The sequence below is a fragment of the Desmodus rotundus genome, chromosome 1, assembly GCF_022682495.2.
Source record: "Desmodus rotundus isolate HL8 chromosome 1, HLdesRot8A.1, whole genome shotgun sequence".
NCBI lineage: Eukaryota > Metazoa > Chordata > Mammalia > Chiroptera > Phyllostomidae > Desmodus > Desmodus rotundus.
In genome coordinates this window covers 210,818,594-210,832,619 of record NC_071387.1, presented here as the reverse complement: position 1 = coordinate 210,832,619, position 14,026 = coordinate 210,818,594, and the positions used below count along the sequence as shown (strand labels likewise).

General features: G+C 56.6%; 1 protein-coding gene across 1 annotated transcript in view; it reads left to right on the top strand.

Annotated features, from left to right (window-relative positions):
- IL6ST (interleukin 6 cytokine family signal transducer) overlaps positions 1-14,026 on the top strand; it is a 40,482-nt gene extending 26,456 nt beyond the window's left edge. Inside the window, exons 10-16 of the mRNA XM_053914905.2 lie at positions 394-576; positions 1,968-2,069; positions 2,236-2,382; positions 2,893-3,033; positions 8,355-8,451; positions 11,632-11,713; positions 12,491-14,026. Coding sequence (XP_053770880.1) covers positions 394-576; positions 1,968-2,069; positions 2,236-2,382; positions 2,893-3,033; positions 8,355-8,451; positions 11,632-11,713; positions 12,491-13,177 — 1,439 coding nt within the window. The 3' untranslated portion in view covers positions 13,178-14,026. The remainder of the gene's footprint in view (positions 1-393; positions 577-1,967; positions 2,070-2,235; positions 2,383-2,892; positions 3,034-8,354; positions 8,452-11,631; positions 11,714-12,490) is intronic.

Below are 14,026 nucleotides of genomic sequence, written 5' to 3'. Positions count from 1 at the left end.
ACGAGGGGCGTGCATCATTGTCCCGGGGCCCCAAGACCTTTCTGCCAGCTCCTCAGTGCGAGTCAGCATTTTCTGATTGTGTACCTAGCCAGTTTTTCAAATGTTACTTTGAAGTTTTGGGGTCTTTACGACTTAAATACATTGTTTGTAGCTTTCAAAGAAAAATTGTCATTTGCATTCACAAAACACAAGTTGTGGGAAAGGAAGAATTCACGTTCCTGATACACTGACTCTGAGAACGTGGTGGTAAAGCGCTCGTCCGCGCACAGGCGTGTCGCTGGCGCGCTGTGAACATGGATGGCAGGATGAGTCGCGGGTCACAGCAGTGGACGTAGGGCTTCAGAATTGAAGCTTCTGCTCCGTCACCGCTGCGGTGTTCACCTTTGTTCACAGCCGCACGCCCCGTGAGGGACCTGAGAGCGTTTCCCAAGGACAGTGTGCTCTGGGTGGAGTGGACGGCCCCCAGCGAGCCCGTCACCAAGTACATCCTCGAGTGGTGCGTGCTGTCAGACAAGTCACCCTGCGTGCCTGACTGGCAGCAGGAAGAGGGCACCGTGCACCGCACCTTCCTGACAGGTACGCCGCGGGGGTGGCTTCAGGTCATCCGGTGACGGGGCAGGTGTCTGATCTCCCAGGTGCACTCCCTCTGCACCGTAGGGTGTGTGTGGGCAGAGCGAGGGGCGCTGTGTCTTTCCGCTCCTCGGGGAGGTTCAGCTCGTCCCGCGGATAGTGGGGGAGTGAGGGAGAAAAGGCAATCTCCCCTCTGCGGCTCACTGGCCCTCTGCCACCGGCAGAGCCTCTGATCCAATAGTGAGCAGAGACTCTCCTCCTCCTCCTCCTCCAGCTGCTGGGTCGGGAAACAGGACCAGAACTCAGGTTCCCGTGCATGTCCCCCGTACAGGTGCGCGTGGAGGACAGGAAGCCGCGGCACCATAGAACTCCTTCATGGGGTTCTCGGTGCCCTAAGGCGCACCTTGTCAAGTGGCTTCGAAGTAATAGAACTTCACAGAAAACGAACCCCTCAGCTTATACGTGGGATTTTTCAGGGGAGAGGGACCCCCAGTAGAATGCAGCTGGGAACGACATGGTTAACCGGAGAGGAGCTCGAGGCAAACACGCAGACTGTTCCAGCGCAGTGCAGTGTGCGAGCTTTATTCCCGCTGCTCGGCCCTCACCAGCCCGTTCAATTCACAGCGCTAATAAACACGGTTGACTAGTGTGTCAGCCTTCTCAGATTGAAGGCGGACAGGACTGGGAGGACGGCCCCCCACGCCCATGTCACAGCAGGTGGTGGGTTCAGCCTCCTCCTCGGGCTCCAGAGCTGTCAGCCAAGGCCACCGGACTGCGGCCAGGAAGCCAGGGAGCCTGTGCCTGTCCCTGCACGGGGACCAGCTGGGGATCTCAGTCAGTTGTGGTTGAAGACATGAGCTTCGTGTCCCCAGGCTCTGATGCAGACAGGCTGTGCGCTGCGCACAAAGAACATTCCCCACTGCGCGCTGGAGGAGTGGGTCGGCCACTGTGTTCATCTGCAGAGAGTGTCTGTAAAGTGTTCAAGATAATTCTTCCTTTTAAGACTGTGCTACTTTCTGGGGAAATAGCACTAGCTCTCCGAGTCCCCGACAGCTGGACCAGCTCCTGTGGTGGGTGGCTCTCTAGGCATCAGGTCAGAGGTCCAGGGAACTGCCAGCTGCAGGTCGGTGTGTTCCGGAAGTCCCGGGCAGAGGGCAGGCATTACTCGTGTTGACACGAAGCATTTTTTACCCACTGCGTTGGCAGTGAGAGCAGCCTCTTACTCCCACAAGCAGCTTTACTCCGTTCAGTTTGAATCCAGCTCACACAGGCGGTGCTTAATTAAAAAGGTGTGGTTTTAGAGGAAGTTCAGTGGTCGTGAAGTTATAATGTAAAATAATGGAATCAGACGTTTTTGTCACAGGAAAAAACAGCTCAGTCTGCGTCTCTCCCTCCAGGGAACCTGGCGGAGAGCAAGTGCTACTTGATCACGGTCACTCCAGTGTACGCGGACGGGCCAGGGCTCCCCGAGTCCACGCGGGCGTACCTCAAACAAGCCCGTGAGTGCAGGCCCGCTGGCCACGGGGGGCATTGTTCCGTGTCGACAGAGACGTGTTGTCCCTTTGAAATCAGGCTGCGTCCTGTTATTTCAGATAAAAACTCTGTGATCGGTTTTACTGAATTCTAATGATTTCCAGTCAGCAAATAGCCTTTATTCTGTTCCAGCACCTTCCAAAGGGCCCACCGTCCGGACAAAAAAAGTGGGGAAGAATGAAGCTGTCTTAGAGTGGGACCGGCTTCCTGTGGACGTTCAGAACGGGTTTATCAGGAATTACACCATCTTTTATAAAACCAATACAGGAAACGAGACTGGTAATGCCGCTCTGTCAGTTGTTGAGAGTCGGGTTATTTCTTTCTTTTAAAGATTTTATTTATTTATTTTTACAGAGAGGGGAAGTGGGGGAGAAAGAGAGGGAGAGAAACATCAGTGTGTGGTTGCCTCTCGAGTGCCCCCTACTGGGGACCTGGCCCACAACCCAGGCACGTGCCCTGACTGGGAATCGAACCAGCGACCCTTTGGTTCGCAGGCTGGCACAGAATCCACTGAGCCATGCCAGCCGGGGCAGTCTTTTCCTTAGGCTTTTAAGTACTAAGTGAAGTCTCTCCTCCTCACGTTAGTTGTCTTAGTCTATAGCACGTTGCCCTCAGAAAAGACCCCCGCAAACGAGCCGTTCGGTAGTTGTCATGGTTTTACGTCAGCGATGAAACTTGCTTTTTGGTGAAGTGCACTTTTCCTGCCTTTTGACGTTTTCACGACGTCAAGTGCAGGCAGAGATGGCGGGAGCACCGAGCACTGAGTAACGCAGGCGTGGTCTCTTCCAGCCGTGCACGTGGACCCCTCGCACACGGACTACACGCTGTCCTCGCTGGCCAGCGACACGCTGTACATGGTGCGCATGGCGGCGTACACGGACGAGGGCGGCAAGGACGGGCCCGAGTTCACCTTCACCACACCCAAATTCGGTGAGTGGGGCTCCGGGCCCCGTCCTTCTGAAGTGTACGCACCGAAGTGTTGTTAGAGGCGCAGCTTTGGGTTCGTAGTGACGACGCCTTCAGAGATCAGGACGTCTGTGTTTCTGATCCAGTTTCAGTTGTTTCTTTACACTACAGGAGATATTTTCCTCCCCTGTGTTGTTTTGGTACTATTTCTGCCCGAGTTCACCTGGACCCTAGTAAACCCCACAGAATGTGGGTCTTTCCCAGTGGCTTCGTGTCCTCCCTGGCAGAGCCCGGGAGCAGTCCCCCACCGCACCCGTGGGCCCACCTCTTGCAGGCAGGTGGCTAGAGAGGCTTGGCCATCCTGTGTCCCCACTCACCTCCCCCCAGCTCTGGCTCAGCCTGCTGAGACCCGGCTTCTGCCTGCCCTGCCCCGCCCCTCGTCCCCTCTGTTGCTCACGGAGACCTCTCGGGTGCCCTGCCAGTGCATGCTCGTCCCAGCCCTGCCTCGGCATCTTCCCCACCCTCACAGTTGCCTCCCCTGCGGTTCTCCGCACTCCTCTGTCGCTCCCCAGTGCCCTCCCAGCCGCTGCCTCCTGCCTGCTCTGCCCGGGAAGGTTTCCTTTCCCGAGCCTGCGCCCGGCCCTGGGCCCTCGCCGCCCATACAGTCTGCCCGTCGGCCCTCCCCTCTGTTTCCCAAACACACGGCTCCCTTGGTTCTGGGCCTCAGCTGTCCACTCCGCTACAGCCCGACATTCGGGGTGGTGGCAGCAACTGTCTTCGCATCTCTGTGGCTCCCGTGAGCCAAGCATCAAGCCCTCTTGACCTGGCTTCTCATTGCTGCCCGTGTGGCCCTTCCATAAACTCCTCTCTGACCCGAAGCCTCTCACCATCTTCTCCTCCTCTTCCCTCTTTCCCTGCGTGCTGCCCGGGGTCAGGTGCTCACCTCCTTGTTCTGGCTGTTCGTTCGCCTCCCTGAGCCAGGCTGATGCTACGCTCTTTGTTGTTCCTCCTACGTTTTGAGGCATTGCAGAAGTTACCTTGTCTTACTGTAATCGTGTGTGTGTGTAGCCGCCACCCCCCTGCAGCACGCATGGCCCCTGGTGGTCGAGTGACTGATGAGGGAAAGAACGAGTGGGCGAGTGACTGTGTGACATCGAAAGATCCGGAGCTTTGTAGGGTGGCGGCCAGTAGTGAAGTTTCTGAGATAAGATTTGTAGGATCGTGTTCATAGGATATACATGTAACAAACGAAACTCTGCCGCGATCTTCAGAAAAATAAAACCAATAACCTTGTTTACCGTTACCGTGATCATAAATGTTCAGCGCAGGGTACTTAGACTACTCAGAAAGTACAAATAGGAAGGAAAATCACTCCTAAATCCATCTATCAAATTACCTGTTAACATACTTGTTAACTCGGTCTCTCCCAGTGTAGATTTTTCCCAGAAGTCAGGTCACACTTACCAGTATCCCAGTTTCACTTCCGCAGCTGCTCTCTCACAGCCCGCCGCGTGACGGACCTGCCGTGGCTTCTTCACACAGCGTGCCCTGCCCCGAGCGCCTCCCACTCAGGTGGAGAACACAGGACTGGGAGAGCCCCGTGGGCCCTGTAGACAGCACAGAGAGTGGGGGTGGGAAGGTGCTAGTACAGGGCGGCGTCTCCCCTGCGAAACGATTTTGGGGAGGAGACATACGCGGGCCTCCAAGTCAGGATGTGGACAGGCTGCGAGGGGGAGGCACCTCAGAGCAGCGTGTACAGAGGCGGCAGCGTGAGGGCGGACGAGCAGTGACCTGCCGGGGCCCGCCCGAGTGTGGCCGGGCCGACGTGTGGAGCACCCCCAGACACTGCGGCCCCCGAGGCTCTGTGGGTGTGAGTCTGCTCACAGAGGGTTGCACGTGGCGGGAGGGTAAGGCTAGGGGAATCCGTGTGACTGCAGTGTTACTTTCAGGCATTTTTCCTGTAAAATGCTAATTAAAAGGGCACTGGAGGAGCTAACCAAAAACAGCTGTGAGGCAAATCTCTAAAAAATACCTCCATAGCTCTGGTCAAGGTGGCGGCGTGGGTAAATGCAGTATTTGCCTCCCCCCACAACCACATCAGAGCCACACCTGGACGGCACAACAGCCATCCTTCGGAGCCACCTGAGATCGGGTGGAACAGGAGGCCTACATCCAGGGACACATAGAAGCTGCATCGGGACTGGTGGGAGGGGCAGAGGCTCTGGACAGGCTGGGCCACACCCACGAGTGTCGGATATAAGTTGGCACATGGTATCAGAGGGCCCCCTGAGGAGCAAGGGGTCCCGGCTCAGGGTTCCAGTGCCAGGAAGACAAGTCCCCACAACTTCTGACTGTAAAAACGAGTAGGAATTAAGGCTGAGAAAGATGGAAGCTTCTGGAGTCCCAGGCAATTCCTCTTTAAAGGACCTGCACACGGACTTGCTCGGACTCACTCCCTCTGAGCTCCAGCCCTGGGGCAGCAGCTTGAAAGGCCCCAGAGACACGTGGGGAGGAACTGGACTGCCTGGCATCAGGGCGAGAGCTGGGGAAAAGGGCAGCTTTCTCCCAGACGGAAGTGCCGGCAGAGGCCACTGTTCCTTTGAAGAACCCCCCCCCGCCCCCCCCCCCCCCCAGCGCCGCAGAGCGGGCGGGCAGGCACCCTGTCTGAGACTCCGTCAGCCTAGTCGCTGCCCCGCCCTGGTGAACTTGCAGGCCCACCCAAGCTGATTTCGGTGGCTTTTCCATAGGAACGGCCTGTCTTGGCCCCTGCTTCAGACTCCCCTAGGACCCCCCAAACAGGCAGCACCTGGCCTCAGTGGGCCTGTAACTCTGGCCGAGTGGCCCCGGGCCCTGCAGCAGCAGCAGCCCGTTCACAGCTGGGCCTCGCCTGGGCAGCTCCGAGCGAGCCCAGCGCAGGCATCAGCTGTCCCAGATCGCTTTGTAGCTCGTGCCATGTGACCCCGGTCAGAACACAAGGTGTGGCTGCCCTTGGACGTGCGAACAGCAGTCAAGGCTCAACTACAGGAAGGTGACGCCGGCCACACAGGGGGCACCTCGAGTTCCCAGCTCGGGTGACGGGAGGCTGTGCCACTGCGCCCCACAGCACACCTCCCACATTAGGCCACGCTACCGAGCCTGGGAGGTGTGGCATGTCCACCCAGGGCCTAGAAACCAACACGGGGAGGCTGCCGAGACGAAGCAACACGGCCCCAGTGCAAAATCAGATCCAAACGCCCGAAAAACAGCTGAAGGAAACGGGGACCAGCAGCCTCGTAGATGCAGAGTTCAGACCCCTGGTCGTGCGGGTGCTCAGTGAACGTGGACGTGAGGAGAGAGCGCGGGAACTGTGGAGCGGGTCCAGTCAGAAACGAAGGTGCACTGCCTGAAATGAAGACTCACCTGCAGGGGAACAGCACTAGAGCAGATCGAGCTGAGAATCAAGTCAGCTATTGGGAATATGAAGCAGAAAACACCCAATCAGAACAGCAAGACAAAAAATAACCCAAAACAACGGTAGTGGAAGAAGTCTCTGGGACAGCTGCAAGCATAACAACATTGGCATATAGGGTGCCCAAAGAAGAGAGAGAGCAAGAAATCGGAAACCTATTTGAAAAAACGATGACAAAACTTTCCTAACCTGGTGAAGGAAATAGACATTAATCCAGGAAGCCCAGAGAGTCCCAAACAAGACGAACCCGAAGAGACCCACACCAAGACACGTTGTAATTAAAATGCAAAAGTTTTAAGACAGTATCTACAAACAGCAAGAGAAAAGCAGCTAGTTACCTACGGGGGAGTTCCCATTAGACTGTCAGCTGCTTTCTCAACAGAAACCTCGCAGGCAAGAAGGGGCTGGAAAGAAGTGTTCAGAGTGATGAAAGGCAAGGACCTACAGACACGATAGCTCTACCCAGCAGAGCTTTCATTTAGAATCAGAGAGCAGATAAAGAGCTTCCCAGACAAGGAAACGCTAAAGGAGGTCATCATCACCAAGTCGTCATCATATGAAATGTTACAGAGACTTATTTAAGAAAGAAGGTCAAAACTGTGAACGATAAAATGGCAGTGAATACACATCCATTGACAGTGGAACATTTAAAAAGTAAACAAACAAGCAGAACAGAAACAGACGCAGGCAGAGAACGTTTGACAGTCGCCAGGCGGGATGGTGCTTGGGGGCTGGGTGAGGAGGGGAGGGGCTCACAGGAGAGTCACAGGGACGTGGGCACAGCGCAGGGAGGACAGTCAGTGATGCTCTGCCGCCTGTGTGTGGTGCCCGGCGGGTGCGAGGCTGGCCGGCCGATGGCTCGGCGAGTCACGTCGTGTCACGTGGTGTCTGCTCGCTGAGGCGCGCGCCCAAAACCGACACTTGTGTGTCGGCTGTGACTGGAAAATAAAGGATGGGAAGCGTCTCTGGCACCAGTTGCCCCGGTGTATGATTCACTGAATCGATAAGCCCTCCGGTCACCAGACCAGTGGCCGTGTGGTGTTTGGGGACCTTGGCTTACTGCTTTTTAGGTGACAACATTCCTGCCTCTGCCACCTGTGCCGGTGGAGGTTCTCCTAAAATTCTTAGTCCTAGAGCAGAAGGGTCATCCTTCCGAAAACGGTAACTGTTGAAATTTTGCCTGAAGGGTACATTGTCGGTCAGTTACTGGGATTATTGCCCGGTGGCCTCCCCAGTCCTCCCCAGTCCTCCCCAAGAAGCTTTGCTCAGATTCTGCTGCGAGCAGGCAGGCCAGAGTCGGGATAAAGGCTTGAGTTTGAAAGCTCTGGCTTACCGGGTGGAGGGTCCAGTACCTGAGCTAACCCTCTTACTCCCCAGCGCTCCTCAGGGAGGCGGGTGTGCCTGGAAGAGGACTTACCAAGGAGAGCGGGGAGAAAACCACCTTTAAGTCTGAAAAGGCTGTAAAAAAATTAGCACGAGAGTTTCACCTTTTTCAGCAGGGCAGGCGTATTGGAGATACTGTGGGTTTGCTTCCAGACCACCGCCCCAATCCCACGAATTTTGGGGTTTCCCAGTGCGCGTGGAAGTCACGTTTGTGCTGAGGTCTAGTGAGCGCAAAGTAGCGTTGCGTCTATAAAAACGATGCACATGCCTTGGTTTAAAAAATTTTATTGCTGAAGAAAAAAAGCTAACAGTCACCTGAGCCCTCAGTGAGACGGTGGGGGTCTGGTCCCCAGTTTGTAAAGGAAAAGAAAGCCTGTCTGCAGAGCGTACGGAGGCGAGGCTCGCGCTGCGAGGCACCTGGCTCTGGGAGCCGCGCTGTGCCCATCAGCGAGCTGTGCCCGTCAGCGCGACGTGTCCACAGTTCCTTCCCGTCTTACCCGTTCTTCCTTCTCAGCTCAAGGGGAGATCGAAGCCATCGTCGTGCCCGTCTGCTTGGCCTTCCTGCTGGTGACGCTCCTCGGAGTCCTGTTCTGCTTTAATAAGAGAGACCTGTAAGTGCTCCCGTCCACGGTTTGCCATGCCCCGGCCCCGCTGCGCCGTGACTTACACACATGATTTACAGTGAGACCCGTGCACGTTAAGTGTGCAGCGGGGTGGGTTTTACAGCGTGTGCAGACGCACATAGCTGCCGCCATGGTCGGGCCAGAGAGCACCCCCCACCGCAGACGGGCCCTGCAGTGTTGGGTGTCCCTTCCCCTCCCTGCGCCCCTGGCCCCAGCAGGTCCCTGCGGCAATGCTAGCGTTTTCCTCTGTCTATGCTGAACGGCACCCTGTGGTACAGACACCTCACAGTTTGTCTGTCCGCACCACTGGGAAGGAAGTTCGGGTTGTTCCTTTGGACTCCCTTAGGAACAGTGTTGCCGGGAGCATTCCCATGCGGATCTTGGTGCGGCGCGTGTTACCTGAGTAATTGCCGGTAGCGGCCGCTGGCTGGTGGGGGAGTGCACATGCAGCCTGACCGGGAGCTGCCGGGCTGTTCCGGAGCGGCCACCAGCTCGCACCCCCGCAGCAGCGTGCCCTCGCTCGGCACTGCCGGCTCCATCTCGGCCGTCCCCTCTGGGGCATGTGTGGTGCCGTCTCCCTGTGGTTTCGATGCCCGTTTTCCCGATTCTTCTCATGTGCCACTCATGCGTCCCCTTCGTGATGTGTCTTGAAATCCTTCTCCCATTTTAAAATTGGGGGGATTGTCTAGTTAGTATTGAGCTATGTGACTTCTTCATTTATTCTGGTGACAAAATTTTTGTCAAGTATGTATTTTGCAAAATTTGGTACATGGCTTACCTTTTTTCCTTAATTGTGACTTTGGGAAAACAAAAGTATGTAATTTTGATGAGATCCGTTTTATCAGTGGTGCTTTCTTTCCCATGGTTCTGGGTTTATGTCCTGTCCAAGGACTCTTCGCCTAACCTGGTGTCGCACACGTGTTCTCTGTTTTCCTCTGGAAGGTGCGTTGTTTGAACTGTCTGTGATCTCTTTGGAATTAGTGTTCGTGCGTGGTGAGGTCAGGGTCAAAGCTTACTTTTTTCTTTAGATATCTAGTTGTTCCAGCATCATCTATGGAACAGACTTTTCTCGATTGAAGTGCCTTCCTACCTTTGCCCAAATCGGCCGTCTCTGAGTCTGGGTGCGTGTGCGGGCTCCGTCACCACCCTGTCACGGTGGGTTAGCTCCGTCCTGCGTTTCGGGAGCAGATGGCGGAGTTCCTCCCACATGTTCTTCAGAACTGCGTGGGTAGTTTCTGTGACTGTTCGCGTAAATTTCAATACCAGTTTACCCATTTCACTGAAGAAAAACCGCTGCTCGAATTTTGATTGGGATTTTACTGAGAGTATAGATCAGTTGAGGGAAAATGCAACCTGAGCTGACTTCTCTTGTTCACGAGTCTTCCAGCCCAGGACCAGAGCACCTCCCTGGGCTGTGGTCTCCCGTGCAGGGTTTTGTGGTTTTCCGTGGTCAGGCTGCTGTTAAGTTTATTCCTGAGTAGTTTTCTGCTGTTGCAAATGGACTTTAACGTTTTTTATTTTCTAACTTTTGGTTGTTAATTACAAGTATAGTTGATTATTTTTGAAGTATATATTGCTCTTGTAGACTGAGGCCTTGATAAAGCATTTCTTCTCGTAGCATTTTGTCTTTCTTAGGGTTTCCCCCCGCCACACACAGCCCTGCCGCCTGCCGAGACCCCAGTGCGGGGTCAGGCGGGCGTGCTGGGAGCCGGCGTCTTTCCATCCTTCCCACCGGAGGGAGAAGGCATTCGGCCTCTTCCCACTGCCTGGGACGTGGGCTGCGAAGGCGAGGGAGTTCTCTTCTGTCTGTCCTGCCGAGGTTTCTGTCACGGGTGGGGGTCGGGCCCTGAGGTGCCTCTCCGCCATCTGCTGAGACGGCTGTGTGCTTTTCCTCCTGCCTCCGTGAGCACGGCTGGGGTTTGCAGTCCATCTGTCAGGTGTCGCCCTGTCCTTGGTTCCTGGGCTTTGCTGGATCGGCGTGGGAGTCGTGGCCGCATCTGTGTTCACGACGGCGTCGGTCTGCCCTTGCTGTGGTCCTTGCCAGGTTTCAGACCCAGGGTGGCGCTGGCTGCACACGCCCTGGCCCTAGTGGACGGGGCCGTTTCCTCTGTTTCTGGAAGAGTCTGGGTAGGACCAGTTGGTTGGTTTCTTTTTCACATGTGTGGTGGTTTCTTTCGTGGAAAGATTTTTAGTTAAAAATTTAATTTCTTTATAAACATAGGGCTATTGAAGGTGGTTTTTCTTTTCCTTTCAGTCCGTTTCAGGACTGTATGTTTTTCAAGGAATTCATCCATTGATTGGTTGGTCTGTTCACCTAAGCCACAGGTGGTAAACACGAGGCCCGAGGGCCGAATCCAGCCTCCACCTTGTTTTGTCCGGCCCGGCACCTTGTTCTACCCAGAGGCAGCGCCGAGCTCCCGCTTAGCTGTTACGGGGTAGTTACATTTACACAGTCCTAACGTTACACTGGGCCCTTTGAGGGCAGCCGCGAGGTTGCTGTGGCCCCGGTGACAGTGAGTCTGACCCCCGCTCTGGGTTGTTGACTTGATCGTTTCCTGTGTCATGTGTGGGCGCTGTTCCCACGGGGCAGTCGCCCTGGAGGACCTCCCTGCCCGTTTTTTATTTCTGCATCCGAACTCACTCGGAATGGCGCGTCTCCTGGGCGCGCGTGGACTGGGGGGCCCCTGGCGGAGGGCTACACACGGCAGGGAGGCGAACAGACAAGATAGGGTTTTGATGACGGGGTGTCCTGAACTAATACCGTTCGCCTTTCTTCCTTCTGAGACATCAGACTTGCCACAATCTGGTGCCACGTTTATCTGGCAGCAGAGCAGTTTCCTCTGTGTTCCAGTTGGGGACACGAGGCTCTTCCGTTGCTGGGAAGGGTGCACCCCAGCGCTCTGAGACCCGAAACTTCCGAGTGGTTTTGCTGCAGAGCGTGGTTTGAGGCTTCCCAGCAGAACGCTGGCTGCTGGCGTCGTCTCACCAGCAGTTTCCCGTGGTGACCGGGAGTAAGACCCGTGGGCACTCGAGACGGCAGTTGACCAGGGAGTCCTGGGTGTCGGCTTTGGGCGCAGGCGGTCCTCGCTCGCGTGGTGGGCGTGGTGCTTCGTGCTGCGGGGTGAGCGCGTGCGCGGGCTCCGCAGACACCGTCTCTCCTCTCTGCAGGATTAAAAAGCACATCTGGCCAAACGTCCCCGACCCTTCGAAGAGCCACATTGCCCAGTGGTCCCCTCACGCACCGCCACGGGTAAGAGGGGCGTTTCCCACTTGTCCACAAGGCACAGGCAAGCGAGGGCGCGTTTGCAGAGTTCAACCCAGGGATGCCCAGGCTGAGCCAAAACGCAGAAGCAAAGCAGTGTGCAAGTGGGAACTCGAACCCAAATTTGAAGTGATGCTGCACATTCCGTTTTACTGCCACACGGCATATGCTGGCATTCGTGGTGTCAGGTGTTACTGTCGAGGTCTTACAACCCGAATACTTAGTCACCCACACTGCTCTGCGGAGACCCTGTGTGACGAGCACTCTGCATCGGACGTTGAGTCAGGTGGGACAGCTGACCGCGTTCTCACTGGCAAAACGGGGTCTGGAGACTGGGCTCCGTTCTCTGAGCCTCCCTAAGGGGATGGTTTGCATGTCCTGCCTTTGAACTCTTGAATTTTATGCTAACAGATTAAAGTGTGATACGTACGTTTATATGCTATGCAACTGCAGTCATTTGAGTTAGGTTTTTATTAATGACTTTTAGTTTTTCTAACCAGTTAAAAACCCTGGGCCACCCAGTCTGGGCCTGGAGTACAAAGTGCTGTTTGCAGACCAACAGCGTCTCTAAGTACGACCCCAGCAGCGCGGCTGGGGCACTGGGGACAGGCGGCCGGCCGTGCTCAGAGTGGGGCGGGCAGCAGGGGGTGATCTGGGGACGGTGCTGTCCGTGTGCACGTGGGGGCTGCCGAGAGCCCTCGAGGTGACACGGAGCACACACTTGGAGTTGCAGGGTGAAGGTGACGCGTCCTGTCTCTCCCCCAGCACAACTTCAGCTCCAAAGAGCAGATGTACTCAGAAAGCAACGTCACCGACGTGAGCATCGTGGAGATAGAGGCCAACGACAAGAAGCCTCTCCCGGAAGACCTGAAGTCCCTGGACCTGTTCCGGAAGGACAAGGCCAGCACGGAGGGACACAGCAGCGGCATCGGGGGGTCCTCGTGCCTGTCGTCCTCCCGGCCAAGCATCTGCAGCAGCGAGGACAGCGAGTCAGCACGCAGCACGGCCAGCGCCGTGCAGTACTCCACCGTGGTGCACGGCGGCTACCGGCACCAGGCGCCCCCTGCGCAGGCCTTCTCGCGCTCCGAGTCCACGCAGCCGCTGCTCGACTGCGAGGAGCGGCCGGAGGATCTGCCGCTGGCAGACGTCGTGGCCAGCCTGCCCCCCGGGCCCCCGCCCTTCCAGCAGAGCTGTGGCCCCCAGCTCGCAGGGTGCGGGCAGGGGTCCCCCGTCCGCGAGGAGGACTTTGGCCCAGACCCTGCCTCTCAGCCTCCTGCCTGCGGGCTGGGGAAGGCGTTTCCGGAGGCGCTGGCAGCAGGGGCTCTGGGTCCAGGCCCCGAGGGACCCGTCGGGGAGCTGGAAGCAGTGGGGATGGAGGCCGCACTCGACGAAGGGGTGCCGAAGAGCTACTTGCCGCAGACAGTGAGGCGCGGCGGCTACATGCCCCAGTGAGAGCTGGGGCCACTCGACCACCAGGCTGGGAGCTTGCGTGCGGGTCTCGGAGGCAGTGGTCGGGGTGCGCTGGCAGCAAGCCCTTGCCCTGGAGGACAGGGACGGCCTGACCTCCCCACGGCTGTCCCCTCCCGGAGAGCCGGACCGGTGTCACACACTACAGAGACTGACTCCCCTGAACGGCTGAGGGGCTGGGGCCGTGTCAGGGTGTCTGCACTGAAGAGCAGCGGAGCGCGGCTCGGAACCTTAGCGAGTACTCGCGTAGTCACCTGGGAGGCAGGTGACACTGCGCGGCTGCGCCCGCTGCCACGCAAAGGCTGCCAGTCGAGTGTCGCAGGGGGAGGGCAAGAACGAGCTGGCAGGGGCCGACCCGCCTTGGCTGAGGACGGGACCGCACGGCTGTTGGGCACCCTGGCTGCGAGAGCCCAGCTCTGCTCCGTAGCCGCACCGACGGGCAACATGCTCCTCTGCTGCTGTCGGCGACGGGGCTGCCGGCTCCTGGAGCAAAGGGGCCTGGGCGTTTGAACTGGGCAAATCACAGCTGTTAGCTTTCGAATATGATATCGTCAGTAATCTAACTTTTCAGGAAGTTGCTTTCACTATTAACAGCCTCTTTGAAGATGCAGCTCACCAACTCAGCAGTGCGCCTGGGTCGGGGCTCGGAGCACATTCAGCCAACCATCTGAAGCGTCTAAACAGGCCCTGCCGTTTATAAAGGCTTAAAACGTTTCTGTGTGTAAACACTGTTGACCCTTCCTGTTAAGGTTTCAGTTTGGTTGATGAAGCACTTTATACAATGTCTTCAACTTTAAATGTATTTCAATTTAATACACTTTGTTTTTCTCAGTA